At 50.6% G+C, this 19,341-nt stretch overlaps 1 protein-coding gene and 1 long non-coding RNA gene across 2 annotated transcripts; one reads left to right on the top strand and one right to left on the bottom strand.

Annotated features, from left to right (window-relative positions):
* The first annotated feature begins 512 nt into the window (after positions 1 to 512).
* Positions 513 to 3,955, top strand: CBLN1 (cerebellin 1 precursor). The gene is made up of 3 exons (XM_006043884.4): positions 513 to 776; positions 926 to 1,045; positions 2,312 to 3,955. Exons 1-3 carry the CDS (start codon positions 513 to 515, stop codon positions 2,507 to 2,509), a joined length of 582 nt encoding a protein of 193 aa, XP_006043946.1. The 3' UTR covers positions 2,510 to 3,955.
* A 2,192-nt stretch (positions 3,956 to 6,147) lies between these two features.
* Positions 6,148 to 14,610, bottom strand: LOC123330239. Its single transcript, XR_006545987.2, has 3 exons — positions 14,318 to 14,610; positions 12,213 to 12,299; positions 6,148 to 6,467 (listed from the first exon to the last, which is right to left on the bottom strand). It is a non-coding gene; the product is annotated as an uncharacterized LOC123330239 (long non-coding RNA).
* Between the last annotated feature and the right edge of the window lie 4,731 nt (positions 14,611 to 19,341).

The following is a 19,341-nucleotide window of genomic DNA, read 5'->3' as shown; positions in this document are numbered from 1 at the left end:
AGCGCCGTCATTGGCTCGGCGGGGAGCGCGGCGCACCAGGATTGGTCGGGGGGTGGAGCTTCTGCCGGTGCGGGGGCGGGGCTGGAGAGGGAGGCGGGGAGGGAGATGGTAGGGGCGGGGCCAGGCCGCGGTCCGCGCCTTTGTGCCCGGCGCGCGCTCTCCGCCGGCTCCGGCTGCATCGCCGGCTGCATCAATAATTCAGAGCGGCGGCGGCGGCGGCAGCGGCCGGTGTGGGCAGGAGGCGGCGGAATCAGCGGGGATCGAGCGGCAGCGGCTATGCATCCAAGTGCGGCTGGGCAGCCACGGTACCCCTGAGGCCCGGGCGGGGCTCCGGGAACATCGCTCGAGGGGCACGCTTGCCCAGGAGTGCAAGAAGACCCGAAGTGTCCAGAGCGGCGTCGGCAGAGCTGAACACGGATCTGAGGAGGGGGCTTCGGAGCCGGGCTGGGGCGGGGGGGCGGCTGGCGCAGGCAGCCCCCGGGGTGGGGGGCGGGGTGGGCGCCGGCGCCGCGATGCTGGGCGTCGTGGAGCTGCTGCTGCTGGGGGCAGCATGGTTGGCGGGCCCGGCCCGCGGGCAGAACGAGACGGAGCCCATCGTGCTAGAAGGCAAGTGCCTGGTGGTTTGCGACTCCAATCCTACGTCCGATCCCACGGGCACAGCTCTGGGCATCTCTGTGCGCTCCGGCAGCGCCAAGGTGGCTTTCTCTGCCATCAGAAGCACCAACCATGAGCCGTCCGAGATGAGTAATCGCACCATGATCATCTACTTCGACCAGGTGAGTGCTCCAGGAAGACTGGATGGGTGGGGGTTGGGGGAGAGGTAGTAAGGAGATATTCGACCCTCTCCGAGGTCTCAGCGGAAACGTGGGGACAAGAGTTCGGGATAGATTCTTGCCCACTCCCCTTCGTTCCCGTCTCGTTATAGGTACTAGTGAACATCGGGAACAACTTTGATTCAGAACGCAGCACTTTCATCGCCCCGCGCAAAGGAATCTACAGTTTTAACTTCCACGTGGTAAAAGTCTACAACAGACAGACCATCCAGGTCAGCTGCCGCCTCAGGGCCAGGCCCCAGTCCCGGTAGGGGGCTACTGGCCGCGGGAGTGAGTCGGCCCGGCGTGGGTGGGAAATAGAAGGGGCAGCCGCATGTGCCCAGGGCAGCTTGGAGGAGCGGGTAGCAGGGCCTCACGGTTCTTTGGCTTGGACTCTCCCTTGTTTTCCAGTCATGGGTTCTTGAAACCACCTCCAGGCACAGTTTTCTGCCTCCGTCTTGTGGGACCCTCCAAAGAGGTCCTCCCGCTACGGAAGCCCGGGGATTTCTCTTTAGAGTTTCTGTTAGCATCCCAGACAGTTCCCGCTTCCGGAAGCTTTCCGCGGATCCTCTCCTTCAGCACCACGGACAGTATCCCCGACTCCTGTCCCAGCTCTGAAGCGGGCGAGAAACCTGTGCGCTTGCCTTCAGTGCCACGCTCCGGGGGAGTCCTGGCGTCCCTCTGGGGACCCACTCCGGATTTCTGAACAAGTAGCGCCTAACTATATCAGTTGAAAGGTGGAGAGAAAAGGGAGGGGCGTAGTGCCACACCCTCCTGGCTCCAGCCTTGCCCCAGCCAGCACTCACTGGCTCTCCAGGGTTCCCAAAGGCTTTCAGGTTTGCTTTGGGCAGACACAGAAGGCAGAACGCGCGGCTGGGGAGAGGGCCCTGGGCCTTTATCTGCTGATGCCACCGCAAGGGCAAAGCCAGGCGGTGGAGGGCAAGGCTGGATCTGGGACGAAAACTGAGCCTGGAGTTTGGGGATGAAGCACGGAGTGCAGCTCTGAGAGAGATTTCTCATCTGCCGAAATCTTGCCTGGCTACTCCGCTGCATCTCTGCTGTGTCCCGGCATCTGGAATCGGGAGGAGCCAGGGTTTTTGTTTGTATTTGTTTGTGTTCCCGGAAGCGCCAGTTGTCTGACTTTCTCTCTGAGGCTGGCGGGGAGGGCAGGGCCGAAGGTCTCTGGGCGCCTGAGCCACCTACGGGTTCACTAAACCGGATAAAAGAGCGCCGTCAGGGTTCGATTGGCGGGCCCAAGAAATGAAAGTTACTCCCGTTTGGGGAGCAGACCCTTTCTGTCACCCAGATGGGCCGTCTTTCGCCTCATTGGTCCCTCGGTAGTAAATTACAAAGCCCCTTTTCTTTCCGCCCCCGCCCACCCGCCGCCCCCTGCTTCCAAGCTTTACGTCTGTCAGCCAAGCGGTGAAGGTTCGCTATTTTATCTACGCTTCGGTACCCCACTGGGTTGCCCCTCTGAAGCCGGCATTTCTCTTTCTCAGGTGAGCCTCATGTTAAACGGGTGGCCGGTGATTTCAGCCTTCGCTGGTGACCAGGACGTGACCCGGGAGGCCGCTAGCAACGGAGTTCTAATCCAGATGGAGAAAGGCGACCGAGCATACCTCAAGCTGGAGCGGGGAAACTTGATGGGGGGCTGGAAGTATTCGACCTTCTCCGGATTCCTCGTATTTCCCCTCTGACTGGCTCATCTCGGGAATGGAGGCAGGGAGAGGGCGAAGGCAGGAGGGGAAAATTATAAAGAGGCTGAACTTTAGAGGACGAGAAAGCGGCACGACTTGAAACTTCCTACTTGTTCCCCAGCTGTATCCGGTAAACGAAGCGCAGCCCGGCGGTTGGACAACTTAGTCCATTTCCTCTTTAGGAGAAGTAAATTCCGCTTAGCTCTGCGCACTCCCATTTCCAAAATAAACTCGCCCCCAACTCCAGTTGCAGTAATCAAGAAAGACAGACTGCCTTGTCACTGTTTCTTACCTCGTGTTCATGTTCTCTACAATTTATATAAAAGAAACTTTGCATTTCACTGTATAATGTGAAATATCTTCCTCCTCTGAGTCCCGCTCTTAATCTTTTCATCCGCTGAAATCTAATATGTCCCCTCCCCCCCCTTTTTTTATTTTGGAGAGGGGGGAAGGATTTTTTTTTTTTTGGATGGGGAAGTAGTTTTAATTTGGCAAGTACTGCTCTTAAAACACCGCTCGAATTAATTAGCTGAAGGTACTTTGTATGTATCCTCGGCTGCTTGTTAGCAGAGAAAGGACTCAGTGGTGACTGGTTTAAAAAAAAGAAATATATATATATATATAAATATATATCATTTGTACACGAAGAACTGTTCCCAGTGGAAACTGGCTGTATTTCCGTATTTCTATGTCCCATTTGGAGTGATCGTGAAATCTAAGGCTGCTTGATGTTCTGATGCTTGTCAATGCCCTCGTGTTCTGTGGCTCCACTAAACGCCAGGAGGTTCTTTAGGACGCTTCCTCGTCCTCTGTAACATACCTGTGAATAGCCAAGATTTAATTTTGCTTTAATCCAATAAAGTTCAAGTGGAACTTTTATTTTTCTGAAACAGCTTTCTAAACTCCGCACCTCCCCTAGTTGCAAGGTCTGGGGGCAGGGGTGCAGAAGGGTGAGATTCAGAGGTGTAGGGGACTTGGCGGCGTGCAAGCCGAGAAAGGCTAAGGCAGCGTCGGCCCTCGCTCCTTCCTGCGCGGGCCTAGGGCCAACCCTGCATTCCGCCCTGTGCTCCCTGCTTTGGCGCAAACGTAAGAAATTTGGCTGAAATGTTGCTAGGCGAGGCCCGACAGCCGGCCTGGAAGCGAAAAAGGCTTTTCGCAGTCCAAGTTCATCAGGAGTAATTCCAACTCGAGGAGCCAGAACCTTTCTGCCCTTTCGTCACGCTTCCCACGCCTCTGCCTCCGGACCGTCCGCTCACAGATCCCAAAGCTGCGTCTGTTTTATTCCGCCTCCTCTGAATCCCGAGTCTGCACCGGCAGTATTACCGGGAGCCGGGGACTTGTGATCGCGCTCCTCGCAGGACTTTTATTCAAGAGGTTCGTCCAGGAGTTTTGATTGTATCGGAACATAATGTGAAAGCAAAATTGAAATAAACGACTTCGTTTTAAGTCTGGAAGTCTGACCAAGTCGCTTCGGCAGAGGGGAGGTCGGGCCGGGGAAAGCAGGTGGGCGGCCAAGAGGCGGGAGCCGCGGCCTGCATGGGCCCTTCTGGCTCTGGTCCTTTTGGAGGCTTCTCCTGGCCCGAGATTCAGAGATGAATTTAATTAGAGATGGAGAGAAGCGGGAAGGAGGTTAATAAGAGCACCGTAAACAATGTTTCTCGATTTATTCCTGCGGCTCCTTTTGATTTAGAGTCAACAAGCGAGCGACCTGAGCTGAAACTCAGCCCGGGCTTCTCCGCACGCAATCCAGGGGCTCGGGCGTCTAGCTGGTGCCCTCAGCGGCCCCAGCGGCCCCGGACCCCTCAGGGGTTAAGCAGGGACTTGGGACTGAGGAGGGGAACCGGTCTTTTTCCTGCCCCACAGTTCTCCACCCTAGTCAGTCCCCAGGGAAGTGAGGATGAGTCCTAAAGGAATTTTTAAACCATTCTTAAAGAAAAGCAAAAAGACTCTAACCTCCCCCCCTCCCCAACTTTCTCCGCATTCTTCCATTTGGGAGGGAGAAATCTGAGAGAACTGGAGCGCCGGGCAGCGGAACTAGCTCGACCCCCGCTCAGCGGGAGCAGAGCCAGCCCGCCAGGCACCCGCATACCGCACAAGATAAGGCTCACCGCAGCGCAGGTGGGGTAGCCACCGCTCAAGGTAACTGAGCCCCAAGCACCCTTGAAACTGACTCGCCTGTGAGTGGGTGGTCGGCGAGCAGACCCGCACTGTGGGTGTCCAAGCGGTGCGACCACCAGGCGGTGCTCTGCAGGGATACTTTGGCAAGTCCTCCTGCTTGGCCTCAGTTTGCCCATCTGTATAAAGAGGGAGGAATCTGAACATCTTCAAGAGTCCTCCTGCCCCGAGGTTCTAGCCTTTCTCTCTGGTCTTTTGCCTGGCTTTAGGGAGTCCTGGCTGCAGCCAGGTTGATCTGGAGCCTGTAGGCTAGCCCAGAGGCAGGGAGAAGCAGCCTATCCAGGAACTCAGGTTCACTTTGAGCCCTTGCTCTGGGGCCTGAAAGGTCAACACAGATAGGGAGTGAAGGGGCCCTCAGTGGGACAAGAGTGCGAAGTTATCCCTTGATTCTGCTGGGGCTCCAGCTGGCCCCTTCCTGGCTGGAGTGCTTCCTCTCCAAACTCTGACCTTGGCCTTGGGGATCCTGCTTAGCTGGTTTCAGCCACTTCTTTGATCTCCTGCTTCCTTCTCTCCACCATCTGATGAACCGGTCTCCCACTCCTGTCTTCGCACCTTTGCACCTGCCGTTTCTTTGCTTCAAGTTGAAGCACCTTTTTTCTTCTTTCCCCACTTGGTAGAATCTTCTCTTTCTGGGGATCTAAGCAGTTCAACTAAAAGGCCTTGTCCTCTGGGAAGTGGTCCTGTCCATACAGCACAGACCCTGCCTCCCCCAGGCTCACAGCCCTCTCCTCAACCTTCCACCAGGCCCTACCTGGGGTTGGCAGGGAGGACAACTTTGAGCTGTGGACAGCTCTTTCTTTAAGACCATCTGGAGCCTGGCACTTGGCAGTTGGGCCACCTCCCTCACCTCTGGGGCAAATGTGGAGGTGACTGTTACTCTGCCAGTGGCAGATGAATGACCTTCATCTGAAAATTGTGCTCCAGCTTCAAGGAGGATGTGTTGGGGATTGAGAGGGTTAGAGAAAAAGGGGGTTATTAGCTCAGTAGGGACTACCTCCCTGCCCCCAACCAGAGGCTAGGAAGGTGGGGGGAGGATGTTATTCTAACCCACCTCAGAGTGGCTTTCTTTAAAGCTTAGAATCCTCTAGGCCTGGGTCCTGCTTCTTGCTTTTATCTCAAATAAACCTGATCAGAATCAAGGCTGTAGGAGTTCCAGGACCACATCTTCACTCAGCTTCATCTTCTATCTGAAAGTCTCCTTTCCTGCCCGTGTCACCTTGGTTACTTCCTTCTGTTCTGCCTCAGTGGTCACCTCCCACGGGAAGACTTTCTCACCCCAGATAGGAGAGTGGTTACCTCTTCCAGGCCTTCTGCTTTGGAGTGTGGTCTCTCTTACCACACTGCCTCCTCCCCCACCCAGTTCCCGAGCGCAGAGCTGGAGTTAGGGGTCTGGTGGAGGGAAACTATGGAACTACCGAGAGCGGGCGGGCTGAAGCGTGGGTGAGGGTGTGGGGGTGGGGAGAAGACGGGGAAGGGGTGGCCGGATGGGGGGATGTAGTAGGGGTGATTTCTAGGACCCAACGAGCCCAGACAAGACTCGTAGGTCGAGGTGTTCCAGGCAGCACCCTGAGCTTCTGGGTGTCTCCGGACCAGCGCTGGATCCCTGGCCAGGTGCCAGGGTCACTGTCGCCTGTGTAGTCCGCTGCGCAGCGCGGGGTTGCGCGACGTTCGGCTCAAGGTCCCAGGCTCGCTCGCTCGCCGGGGCTTCCACTGTTATCAGAGCTGGGAGCGTGCCCTCCAAGCTGCGCTGGAGCTGATGCTCGTACCCCGGGCGGATTGGTTCCTAATGAGAAGATAATTACCCAGATGGAGAGGGAGCCTCACCCCGCTCCTTAATTGTTACCGTTATGGGGTAGTGGAGGGGCGAGAGAGTGCTGGGCTGAGCGACTGGGCCGGGCGTTTCCGCGCATACAGGGCGGGGTCCTGGGACCCCCCGCCCCCACCGGCACACCCAGCTGAGGTGAAGGCTTGGCGCCCTTCTCTCGACCCCTGGCGCGCAGTGCGTCCTGATACTACTTCCTCTCCCAGCCCGAACCGCGTTTTCCTCAACTCCTAGATGCAAGGGGTGGATTAGATGTCTAGGGTATCCTCCAGGTGATCTGACTTTTCTGATCAGCACGTCGGCGAGTCGTCTTCCCCGTCCCCCACCCGCCACACACCTCCAGGCTGCGTTTGTCACCTCTACTAGCTTTCAAACAAAACAGTGCAACCTTTTACCGGGTCTGCGGAGGCCGGCGGTGCCCTTGAACGGGAAGGTCAAGCTGGGAGGGAAAGTGGAGGTACCCTCCCTTTGAGCCAACTCAGTGGGAAAGAAAAGCTTTCTGGAGACGATGACAAAGGTCTCTTGGCCTCTTTGCACAGGGCTCCTCATTGAAGATACACGCACACTCTATCTGAGCCTCAGTTTGCTCACATTTCAAATGGGAACAATAATATCTACACAGCAGCGTGGTTGCTAAAAGGTATAAAAATGCTCAGCACTGCCTGTGGCGAGGTAAGTGCTGAATAAATGGAAGCAGCAATGAGGAGCAGTGGCCACAGTAGGGCCATCACTATCACAGAAGCAAGACTCGAAGGAACATCAAGCAGACAGGAAAGTTAAAACCACAGGGGGAAGGGACACAGAACATGTGAGTTAGGATCCCGCGTCCTTTCTTCTCCTTGGACATTCATCCCCCCCCCTCCCCGCCCCCCACCTCCAGTTAATCATGAGAACAGGAGGATTTTACCCTGGAAGTGTCTTTCATCTCCATCCCTGTTGCTCATATATTTGCATCAACCACTGTGGATGAATACTCTAGCTTCATGTCCGCTTTCCCTTTGGGTATGAGTGCTGTTTACATATCTGTGTTAATTTTTAAAAAAATGATGCCATTTTAATTTATTAATTTATTTTAATTGGAGGCTAATTACAGTAGTGTAGTGGTTTTAGCCATACATTGACATGAATCAGCCATGGGTGTACATGTGTTCCCCATCCTGAACCCCTCTCCCACCTCCCTCCCCATCCCATCCCTCAGGGTCATCCCAGTGCACCAGCCCTGAGCACCCTGTCTCATGCATTGAACCTGGACCGGCGATCTGTTTCACATATGAGAATATACATGTTTCAATGCTAACAGTCTTTCGGACTCTGTGGGAGAAGGCGAGGGTGGGATAATTTGAGAGAATAGCATATCTGTGTTCACTAAGAGGGCAAGCTGCTTGCATCCCGCTCATCTTGCTTGGCCCAGTGCCCCCTGTGGTGGGAACAGAGCAGGACTCCTGTGACTGTGTCAGGAGTGAAAGCAACCTGTGACTGGCCTGGTTGCAGGATATGGACCCAGCCAGTGAAACTGCCCTTCAGGGGACCTCTCAGTCCTGGAAGCACCCCATGACTGATAGGAATGCTGCCGTGGAAGTGCTTCCATGCCCTGTCCTGGCCTGGAAACCTTCCTGGGCAACTGCACTTCTCAACTGTTCCTGTTTTGTTCTGTGCTCAGCCTGTCCCTGGAAATCCCACCTTTGACCCTGGGAAAGTAGTGAGCAGGGACAGTGAGGAAGAGGCCAAGATTAGACATATGGATTGGTGTTTGGATTTGTTGCTAGGTCTTCATGCTGAGAAAACACTTCTGGCAGCAGTGAGAAGACACTGTGCAGCTGAAGTCAGGAATGAGAACTTTATGATTATAAAGAAAGAACTTCCGGGTGTGTGACCACAGTCCAGAGCCCAGGGGGGTCTTTGTTCATCTTTCTCAACCCTGAAGAGGTCAGGGAGAAGGTGCAGAAGGAGGGAGCAGGGGAAGGGAGCAGGCTCCAATCTGACCTTGAGGTCCACCTTGTATACGAAGTCCTCTCTGAATGCCACCCATCAGGGCTTGGCCCTCTGCTGACCCCCTGTACTCTCTTATTCAGGTCACACCCTGACCACTTGGATGTTAAGCTTCATGGGGCATCAGCTGTCATCTGTGGTTTCTCACAGTGCATCCAGAGCCTGGCACAATGTCAGGGTTGGTAGATGCTCAATAAATGCTCCCTGATTGAATGAGTGAACATGTGAGTGGGTGAGGAGAAGGAGGGAGGGATTACTGGTTGTGTGGTGAGTGCGTTTGTCTGATCCACCAGACTGTGAACTCCATGAAAGTATCCACCTTGTTATTGCCTTATTTACAGTTACATTCTCAATGCACACTGCCTGGAATAGAGTCAGCATGAACAGTATTTCCTGAACAAATGAACAAAGAATTACAGTACTTTGGACCATGGGATTCTGGAATGCAGGCTTGAAACATTGTACACTTCTTGAGATTCCCACTATCCTCATGAACAGTCACATTTTATAGAGTGAAATTGAATTGTACTAGTTGTTTGCAGTTGATATTACAACACAAGTCTTTCTTGCATGCAGCTTGCCCCATCCTGCCCCCAACATATGGTCAGCTCCTTAGAGGGCAGAGACCATATTTTATTTTAAAGGGCAACACCTAATAACATGATTCACTATTGGTTGATTGATTGCTTAATCAAGGATTAAGCCATCAAGTCTGTGGCAGTGGGTAGGGTTAAAGCCCCTTGTGACGGCACCAATCAGCTGGTGAAGCCCAGCAGGATTTTCCATGGTGCTAGCAGAGTAGTCGGGTATAAGCAGTAGCCATGCAGCACCTTGATCAATTGGGGAGCTGGTATTTCCCCAGCAGACCCTGGCTTGTGGCTGGGAATGGGATTTCTGGGGTTTTGCTCTAGCTAAATGCAGAATGACCTCTGAAGTCCCTTCACATTTTGGATTCCCTGGTGGCTCAGATGGCAAAGAATCCACCTGCAATGCAGGAGATTGGGTTTTGATCCTTGGGTCGGGAAGATCCCCTGGAGAAGGAAATGGCTACCCACTCCAGTATTCTTGCCTGGAGAATCCCATAGTCAAAAGAGTCCAGCGGGCTAAAGCCCATGGGGTCGCAAAGAGTTGGACGCAACTGAGTGATTAGGCACACTAGCAGACCATGGAAGTGGAGTTGGTTTCATCTAAAGAAAATCAAAGATTTCCCAAATCCCCCTCCTCTCTCTGACTCAGTGTCCAGCTGGGTGTTCAGCCCAACAAAGAGTTTTCTGGAATGCTCTGCTTGCCAGCAGCAATCTGCTTCCTCAGGTGAGGCTCTAAGAGCCCTTCATTCCATCATCAGAAATTGCCTGCTTTCAGGGAAATTTACACAGAGGGAAGAGGGAATTAAAAGGAGAGACAACTGGGCATCGTGTCCTCCTCATTTAAAAGGGAGCCGTGTGCTCTGCCCAGATCCTGTATTGGAAGACTTTCCTTTGTATTCTGAGAGGCTCAAAAATAAACTCCCCAAAGTGTACTTCTGCTGAGAAGTTCAGATGATTTTATAACGACTCCAAATATGGAATTAAAATGCAGCTGATGAGGAGCCTACAGTTTTACTAACTCATCTTGATCAAAGTTGGTCAATTTAAGTCTCAGCAATGTTCCAAATGCTCACTCACTCTCTCTTTTTGAAGGAGTTCATTTCAGGTAGACAGATTATTTACTTATTCTGAAGATGCCAAGGGAAAGGGTGTGTTAGCAATATCAATTGAGCTGTGGGTGCAGGCTTGCAGCTCAGCCTTCATCTGGCATCTGAGTGTCTGTTGCTTTTCCTTCTTTTCCCTCTGGGTTCTCTGTGCTTCCTAAGTGGGACTTTGCCTTACAGGTCTACCTAAATCACCTCCAGCATCAGTATGAGTGACAGTGGTGTGTTCTGAGGCTGTGAAGTTTGTAGTTGTTTTTCTTGGTTGCCTAAATGTGTCTCTATCTCTTGTCACAAGAAGTTGGGATCCAGGCTGAGGACAGAAGCAAGCCTGTTCCCCCAGGAGGGAGACCATAGCACCTCCAGATGTAACCTTTATAGGGGCAGTGGGGGTCTTCATGTCTGAATTTCCACCTTACATCTGTCACCAGAGTCCTGTCTTCTAGCCTCAGCCAGCAGAGAAAGCCACCTGGTGACTAGCTTTCAAAGCTGTCACATGGATCTTCTTTGGGCCCCTCATAATTAATTCTTCCCTCGGTAGCCAGAGTGAGCTTCTCAAAGCATAAACCAAAAACCACACTGCATGAAACCACCTTGTGCTTCCACAATGCACTGTGCCTTTTTATTGTGGCTGGCTGGGCCTCTCTCATCCAGCTCCAGCTGACCTCAAGGAGCTCACCTTCTATTGTTTTTCTTTACTGCAGAGGAACTCGTTCTGGCTTTCCGTCAGCTCCTAGAATATGCCAAGCTTTCTCCTGTCTCAGAACCTCTGCACCAGGTGATTCTTTGGGGCCATTTCCTTCTCTTTCAGGTCTCAGCAGGCCACCTTTGATTACTCTCTCTGATACCAAACTACTTCCTCTATTACCAGTTGAGCTCTATTTCATTGCCCTGAAATGCTCATTTATCTGTTTGCTGGTTTGCTATTTCTCTCCCTCCCTAGGAATATGGACCTGGTCTGTCCTGGGTGTCACTTCGTCTGCAGGGTTTGGAATAGAACCTAGAATGGTAGGGGCTGGCTTAATATACAAATGAGTGAGTGAGTGAAAGTCTCTCAGTCATGTCCGACTCTTTGCCATCCCATGGACTGTAGTCCATGGAGTTCTCCAGGTCAGAATACTGGAGTGTGTAGCCTTTCCCTTCTCCAGGGGATCTTCCCAAACCAGGGATCAAACCCAGGTCTCCCACCTTGCAGGCAGATTCTTTACCAGTTTAGCCATAAAGGAACCCCAAGAATACTGGGATGGGCAGCCTATCCCTTCTCCAGCAGATCTTCCTGACCCAGGAATTGAACCGGGGTCTCTGCATTGTAGGCGGATTCTTTACCTCCCTGATACAAATATACAAATGGCTGATTAGAAATTAGCCATCCGATCATAATCCATTAGAGCAGAGGTGTCTTCTCTGAGGTCCCCTCTCCTCAGGAGTTCAGAGGAACCATTAAACCTGTCACCCACCAGAAGCATATCCATTCAGAAGAAAAGCATCCTGGAAGCCTTGGGGTTAAAGATGGGGGCTGGAAAATTGACCTTTTATCATTTACAGGCCCAAAGAATGTTTCAGATGTTGTTTTGTTGTTTGCTTGTTTTTGTTTAATTCAGCTAACCATGCTGTGCACTAGGGAAAACTGAAGTGAGCTGTGAATGATTGGATTTTTCCCCACTGAAGTTGTCCTGCAACAGACAAGCATGAACAAGAGAACAAGGAGAGAAGAGGCCTTGGTCTGCTGCAGAGGTGGGAAGCAGCCAGGGTACCGTTCCTGGAATTGTAACTCTGCTTGGAGCCAAAGTGGGCAGTGAGGTGGGGACTAAGAAAGGAGAATGAGGGCTGGGGAATCATATGCACAAGGCAGAAGGCAGGGTCTTGACTCTCTCCAAGATGGGAAGAGGCAGCACTGGGGCAGAAATGACAACAGTGTGAATCTAAGGCTGTAGAGAAAGGACATGTATGTTCAGACTGCAAAATATTCACTGCTGAAACACCCAGCTAGCCTGGAGCTCTCAATCACACATTTATTCAACAATACTCACAACACTGCATGCAGGCCCAGCACCGGCTCTGCTCTATAGGTCCAGCAGAAAAGCCCAGGCAGGGGGCCAACCTTGCCCAAAGTCCAGCTGAAGGGAGAACAGTACAGAGAAGGATAGGAATTAGGATAAGGGGCTTAAGCTGTCTGAGCTCCTTGACTTAACCCTCTCGCTGCCACAGCACTGTGAACTCCTGGTCCAAGTCAACTTTTAGGACCTTTGGGTTTCACCTGCCTTTCTATGGCAGAGAAGGGGGCACTGGTCAAGAGAACAGGCTTTGAGCTAAGTAGAGCTGCTTTTGTGGGCTGCCTTTGTTGCTATATTCATCAGGACTCTTATGGCTTCAAATCATAGAATCCCAACTCAAACTGGCCTTAATGCCATCCTCCCTAAAGAATTTAATGAATCCCATTACAAAAAAAAAAAAAAACCCCACAACAAAACAACAAGGATAATTAAATTTAGGTGTGTTCAATCCAGACACCTCAAGCAATGTTGTTAGGAATCTGCCTCTTTTTACAACTGGATTCATTTCCAGGCCCCTAATTGTGGCAGCAATATCAGACTCACATTTTATCTAGTTTCCCCATCAGAAAGATAACATTTTCTTTCTCCATAGATCCAGAAAAAATTCTAGAGCTGGTGAGTATTGGATTGACTTTAGTGAAAATTGGAACTAGTTTCCTTGAGCAGAGGAATAAAGTGAGCTAACTGGTCAGGCATGGAGCCTGTCCTGCTTGGGAGTGGGGATGAGGATGGGGAGAGGCAGTCCTTTCTGGGGCCAGCTGGTACCAATGAAGGGGGACTGCAGGTGAGGTGAGCAAAAGCAATAAATGTTCACCATACAGCCACTTCCTATAAGGGAAGTGTGACTTCAGGTAAGGGGTTAATTTCCCTGAGTTTTTGTTTCCTTGTCTGTTAAAGTGAGATGAGCCATAATATCTAATTCTGGATTAATGAGGCAATATATACAAAAGATTTAATAGAGTGAAGGACATAGTAAGTGCACAGTAAATTGTAGTTATTATTTTTGCTCCTGAGACAATTTTGCCAGTGCCCATGCACTCTGGCATTGTTACTTATTTATATCACAAAGATATCTTTTTTTCCTCCAGGAAGAGCACAAGCAAACAACTCATGGCCTATTCATGCTTATTTGTGCATTCCAGTCATGTGGAGATCTTGTTAAAATGCAGATTCTGATTCTTCGTATCTGGGCTGGGATTTGAGATTTTCCAATTCTAATAAGCTTTTTAGAATTGACTTTTTAAAAGAATTTTTCAATTTTAATACTCTTGGCCAAATTCTCCATGACAAACTCACTACAGATGACATTTGAGTAGCAATGGTATAGGACCATGTGTATCCCATAGCTATTTCCTAAATATTTGTCCACAGATGTGTTATATCAGAATCAAATGGGACTTTTTGGGGGGAAGAGAATTTACTGGTGGCTCACATAACACAAAGTAAGCATGAGCAATAAAGAATGATTCAGTCACAATTGTGCCTGGTCTCTATCTCCTGCTCTCTTATGCTCAGCCCCTTTCACTCTCACAGTCACAGGACAGCTGCAGGAGCCTTGGCCTTTTCATTTTCTCTGCTTCAAATTCTTTACCCAGAAGTCTTTGCAAAATTCTTATGGCATCTCATTGGCTCTAAAGTAGTCTCAGGGCAATTTCTAGATCCATTTCCATGGAAAGGCAATGCAGGCTCTGATTGGTCAACATAAGTTTTATTCCCCTTGTGAGGTCAGGAAATGAAATCCACTTCATTGAAGCATTCAGGATAAAGTGTGTGTGTGGTGTGTGTGTGTAGGAGGAGGATTTTCAAACTAGAATTGAAAGCTAGCACAGAAAGTCAAGGGCCACCCCACTCTAATCCCAGCCCCAGGTTCTTATACCCAATTCTCCACTCTCATAGTTAACAGGCGTCTGAGATATATATCTTCAAAACGGATCTCTAATTTGCTCCTGCCACAGCATTTTCTATCTCAGTTCTGGCAAATCCATCCTTCTGGTAATTCAAATCAGAAACCCCAGCATCACCCTTGACTACTCCTTTCTTATACCCAAAATCTAACCCATCAGCAAATCTTATCACTTTACCTTCAATATAATCCAACAGTCAGCTGATCCAGGCCACCAGCCAATTGTCTCCCTGGGACAACTGCAGTCACCCAGTTAGTCTCCCAGCTGGCACTCTTGCTGCACGACGTCTACACACACGCATGATCACGGCAGCTACAGAATGACCCTTCTAAGTGGTGAGTCAGATCATGCCATTTTTCTGCTAAAACTTCCAGATGGGTTCTGTGCTCATTTTGAATAAAATCTAAACTATTTGTCCCCCATCACAGCCCACCCCTCCTGACTGCTTCTCTGACCTCGTGGACCTTTCACCTGAGAGCTTATGTAAAGTTCACCTGCCATTCCCTGCCCCTAGATATTCTAATTCAGTACAGCCCTCGGCTGGGCCTGGGGGCGGGGCGGGAGGGGGGGCTTCTGTGTTGCTACAAGTCCCACGTGTGATTTTGATGTGCTGCCCAGGTTTGCAAACAGTTGCTCCCAACACCTGGCCTGGGTTCTGGCACAGGCATAAATGTCTGCCGAATCAGCATCTCATCCTCCCTCTGTGCTTGTGTGTGGTTTTTAGGGTGGCGCAGAAAGTGGGAGGGGAGCGGGATTACTTATGAATTCCTATCGTGAAATCTGATTATATAAAGGTCGTCACTTGTATAATACTGGCGGAGAGCGTCTGAGGAGTATAATTAGCGTCAGCTCACTTTGCAGAAGGAGGGCTGTCCCGGCCTTGTTGGCTAACGTGCCTGCCCCTCAGTGGGATGCCTGGGAGGCTGTTTGGTGACCGCATCCCTCACTTGCATTTAATGGTGACAGCCCCTAGCAGCACACAGTGTCTCTGCCCAGCTTCTGTGCTGATAATGAAGGCAGCTTCACAAGAGGCCCTGTACAAACTGTACCTGCCAGAGAGCCTGCCCGCCTGACTTGTGTCATTTTAATTTGGCCCTTCACAGTGCCAAAGCTACCTTGCCTGCTGTCCCTTCTTGCCCACTGCCATTCTTGGGGCTGCCTGCCTCTGAGATGCAAACACCAGCTTCTTCCCTCCCTCACCCCTACTCCCTGGCTTGGTCCTGGAAGCCCCTGCCCAGCCGCCACCAGCTCCTTCAGCTGTCCCTGTGACAGGCTCTGAGCTGGAGTTCTGCAGAGTGTCTATTAGATCAGGGGTCCCCAACCTCCGGGATCTAATGCCTGATGATCCAATGTGGAGCTGATGCAATAATTATAGAAATAAAGTGCACAATAAATGTAATGCCCTTGAATCATCCAAAAACAATTCCACCCTCCACCTGCTCCCCTCACCCCAGCGTGTGGAAAAATTATCTTCCATAAAATCAGTCCGTGGTGCCAAAAAGGTTGGGTATTACTGTATTAGGTCATTTTGGTTGTAAGAAACAGAAATTGGCTATCATAAGCAGAAGAGGAATTTCTTCATATGCCTTATGGAAGCCCATAGAATGGACATGAAGCCTGGAGAACTAGGCTTGGGAAAAGCCTGGCATTGGGACAGCCCTGAGGTGAGGGACTCAGGAGCAGGAACTGATGACGATCCCTTTGGGAGCTCACCCTCAGGATGCAGTGGTGAGTGTGGTTTCCCTTCTCGTGTCCCTCAACACTGAACAGCCCTGGAGAAAAGATTGCCTCATAAGCTCACCCCTCATCTAGGGGGAGTGCTGAGCATCCTGACTGTCCATCACACCAAGGCTGCAGACCACATAGCTGAGAAACTTTCTCAAGATGAAATGTGGGCTCTGGAGGCAAGCTGCCTTGGTTTGTGTCCCAGCTCTCCCTTGATCTGTGGTGTAGCTTTCAGCAAGTTATTTATTTTTGACTGGACCTCAGTTTTTGCATCTGAAAAATGGAAATAATAATAATATCTACTTCATTAATTAAACAGACATATGTAAAGCATTTAAAATAATACCAGGCATTCAGTAGGCACTCAGATCAATGTTATTAGTAGTAAGACCAAAAGGAGGGGTATGGAGGTGGGGTGCCAGAAAGGCAGGGATTCACATGCTCTCTCCCTCTCCCAAGCTCTGACTCAGGTTTCCACATGGTTTGTTATCCTCTCCTCCAATGTGGAAAGTGCCTGGGTGGGAGGAAAGAAGCCTTGGGAGCTTTCTGGCCTACAGGTCTCACCGATACAGAGGGACAGGTCAGGAAAAAATATTGATCAAGAGCTTTAGATGTAACGTGACCCTATTTAAATTATGCTTTGCTACAAAGAGCTGTATGACCAGGTTGGTTGTTGAGTGTCTCTGAGCTGTGCAGGAATCAGGATAATAAAAACCTACTTCTTAGGGTTGTTAGGAAGGTCCACTCATTCACGTAAAGAACAGTTATTGAGCTCTGGCTGAAATCAGACTCTGTTCTAGTGCTGAGATGAGAGATTGAATCAAAGAGATATCTCCCTGCCCCCATGTGACTGGGCATACCTGAGTCCAAGCATCATTCAGAGTTGCATAATTACAGAGTAATAAGGGCTCTGGAGAAACTGCCTGCTCAGGGAGCTGTGAGCTATGAGGGGATCTGACTTTGAGCTGAGAACTGAAGTTTGACCAGGAATGAGCTAGGCCAAAGTTGGGGGAGGGGAAAGCATTCCAAGCAGAGGAATCACATGTGTAGAACCCTACAGTAGGAAGCATCATGCATCTGGGGGTTGAGGAAGGGTCAATGCCACCCTCATTAAGGGAAGGATGGGGGATCGAGGTGGGAGGCTGGCGAGCTGAGGGGCCAGATCCTGTGAGGCCTGATAGTTCAGGGCAAGGATCCAGGGGATTCAGGTCTTCATTCTGAGACTGATGGGTCCCTTTTAAAAGACTTAATCACAACTGTTTTTATATTTTCAGAACATCAGGTTGGCTGCTGGGAGGAGAAAGCCTGGAAGGAGGTAGGAGAGGATGCAGCAGTCCAGTAATAAGGCTGCAACAGCTATCGGGCTTAGGGATAAAGGCAGCTAGGACTATAGCAGGGACAGCAAGGTTGGAGACTAGTAGATGGATTTAAGAGGGATTATGGACAGAGGAGCCTGGCAGACTGCAGTCCATGGGGTTGCAAATGGTCCGACACAACTAATGCAACTTAGCACACATACATATATGTGGAATCTAGAAAAATGGTATGGATGAACCTATTTGCAAGGCAGAAATAGAGATGCAGATGCAGAGAATAGATGGGTGGACATGGTGGGGTAGGTGGGTAAATTGGGAGATTGGGATTGACATGTATACACTACCATCATGGCTCAAACAGTAAAGAATCCGCCTGAAATACAGGAAACCCAGGTTTGATCCCTGGGTTAGGAAGATCCCTGGGAGAAGGGAATGGCTACCAACTCCAGTATTCTTGCCTGGAGAATCCCATAGACAGAGAAGCCTGGTGGGCTACAGTCCATGAGGTTGCAAAGAGTCAGACACGACTGAGCAACCAACACTAACATGTGTAAAATAGCTAGCTAGTGCGAAACCTCTGTATAGCACAGGGAGCTTAGTTCGGTGCTCTATGGTGACCTAGAGAGGTGGGATGGGGCTGGGCGGGTGGGAGGCTCAAAGGGAGGGGATATATGTATACACACAGCTAATTCATATCATTGTTCAGCAGAAACCAACACAATATTGTAAAGCAATTATACCCCCAATTTTTTTTTTAAAGAGGTATTTTGGAGTTAAGGGCTTAGGATTTAGTGATGGATCAGGACACAGAGGTGAAGGATAGACCACCAAGGCTGGTTTCTGATTTCTGCAGGATTTCTGGTGATTCTATAGTAGGATAGGCAGCATCACCACTCCTGGAGCGTGAGATCTGGGGACAGGAAGGCTGTGAGCGTAACAGGGGATGTGTTGCTCTGGAGGTTCCTTTGAGATAGCATGTGTCAAGGTCAAACAGACAGCTAGATATGAGGGTCTGGAGGTCAAAGGACAAGTCTGAGCTGGAGGCATAAACTTGGGCCTCATAGGCATTAAAGAAGGTCAAGAGCCCTGAGATGAACAAGTTGAAGGGAAGCACGCAGACAGTGCAGGGAAAGCTCTGAGGAAATGCTGGCATGTTACAAAGACTTCAACCATTGCTGTGTGTGTGTGTGTGTGAGTGTACCTGCAGCCAAATCTCACCCGACAAGGCTGCTGCTATGATTGGCTTCTGGTTGGGTGGGCTTCACCTGCTGCTGCTGCTAAGTCGCTGTAGTCGTGTCTGACTGTGTGACCCCACAGAGGGCAGCCCACCAGGCTCCTCCATCCCTGGGATTTTCTAGGCGAGAACACTGGAGTGGGTTGCCATCTCCTTCTCCATGATTAGCTCCTGTTCTCACCTAATAAAGCTTAAGACCCACAAGCCTCTATGTTATGATGAGGTGGGGGGTGGGGGAGAGGGGAGGGAGACAACAGAGGCACAGAAGGGAGTTGTGTTAAGCTCCTCTCACCTACACCCCAACATACACACAACTCAGACCTGACACTTTGATTGGGCTTAATTTCTTTCTTTCTAAAGCCTTCCCTGGAAGAATTACAGGCACAGCTTGCCCTGACAGCACCAGGGGGAGGACACAGTATTGGCGATGGCATAAAAGTGGAGGACAGAGGGAAGAGCAAAAGACAGAGCATTTATCCCGAGCAGAGTCCTGGAGCACCAGCCACCTTTGAGCAAGACACTGAGAAACCAAGGGCTTTAAAAATAGGACAGCTTCACTGCTTCAGGCAGGCAAACAACTAAAAGCCAACCTTCCTGATTCTGAGTAGCTGATCCCCACTGAGGCAGAGGTCCCCCTGAGCCCCAGAGAAGGAATTGGACAGGAGTAGGGGTGCATAACTGGACCATGGGCCTGGAGCTTTGTCCAGAGTGATCAAACTGTTCTCTGCCTCTGAAGAGAGACCCCAGACCACGGAATACAAGAAGACTTATTGCAGACAGCAGTCTCCAGAGAAGGGCCCTAAGGCAGATTTTTTCTGGAACAGATCAGAACATCTGTGTACAAGCACAGCTGGTTGTCTCCAAAGAGTTTCTAGAAGATGCAACTCCCCTTCTCAGGGGATCTGAGGGTTACAAAGTTGAGAATG

Source organism: Bubalus bubalis, chromosome 18 (genome assembly GCF_019923935.1).
Source record: "Bubalus bubalis isolate 160015118507 breed Murrah chromosome 18, NDDB_SH_1, whole genome shotgun sequence".
NCBI classification, from domain to species: domain Eukaryota; kingdom Metazoa; phylum Chordata; class Mammalia; order Artiodactyla; family Bovidae; genus Bubalus; species Bubalus bubalis.
The sequence above is the reverse complement of the archived record's forward strand: the minus strand, read 5'-3'. Positions and strand labels throughout refer to the sequence as shown.

Bases quoted from the DNA above. Each gene is read 5' to 3' on its own strand.
- CBLN1 (XM_006043884.4), top strand. From the start codon at position 513: ATGCTGGGCGTCGTGGAGCTGCTGCTGCTGGGGGCAGCATGGTTGGCG. The intron at 777-925 runs GTGAGTGCTCCA...GTCTCGTTATAG, and splicing joins TGATCATCTACTTCGACCAG to GTACTAGTGAACATCGGGAA. The intron at 1,046-2,311 runs GTCAGCTGCCGC...TCTCTTTCTCAG, and splicing joins ACAACAGACAGACCATCCAG to GTGAGCCTCATGTTAAACGG.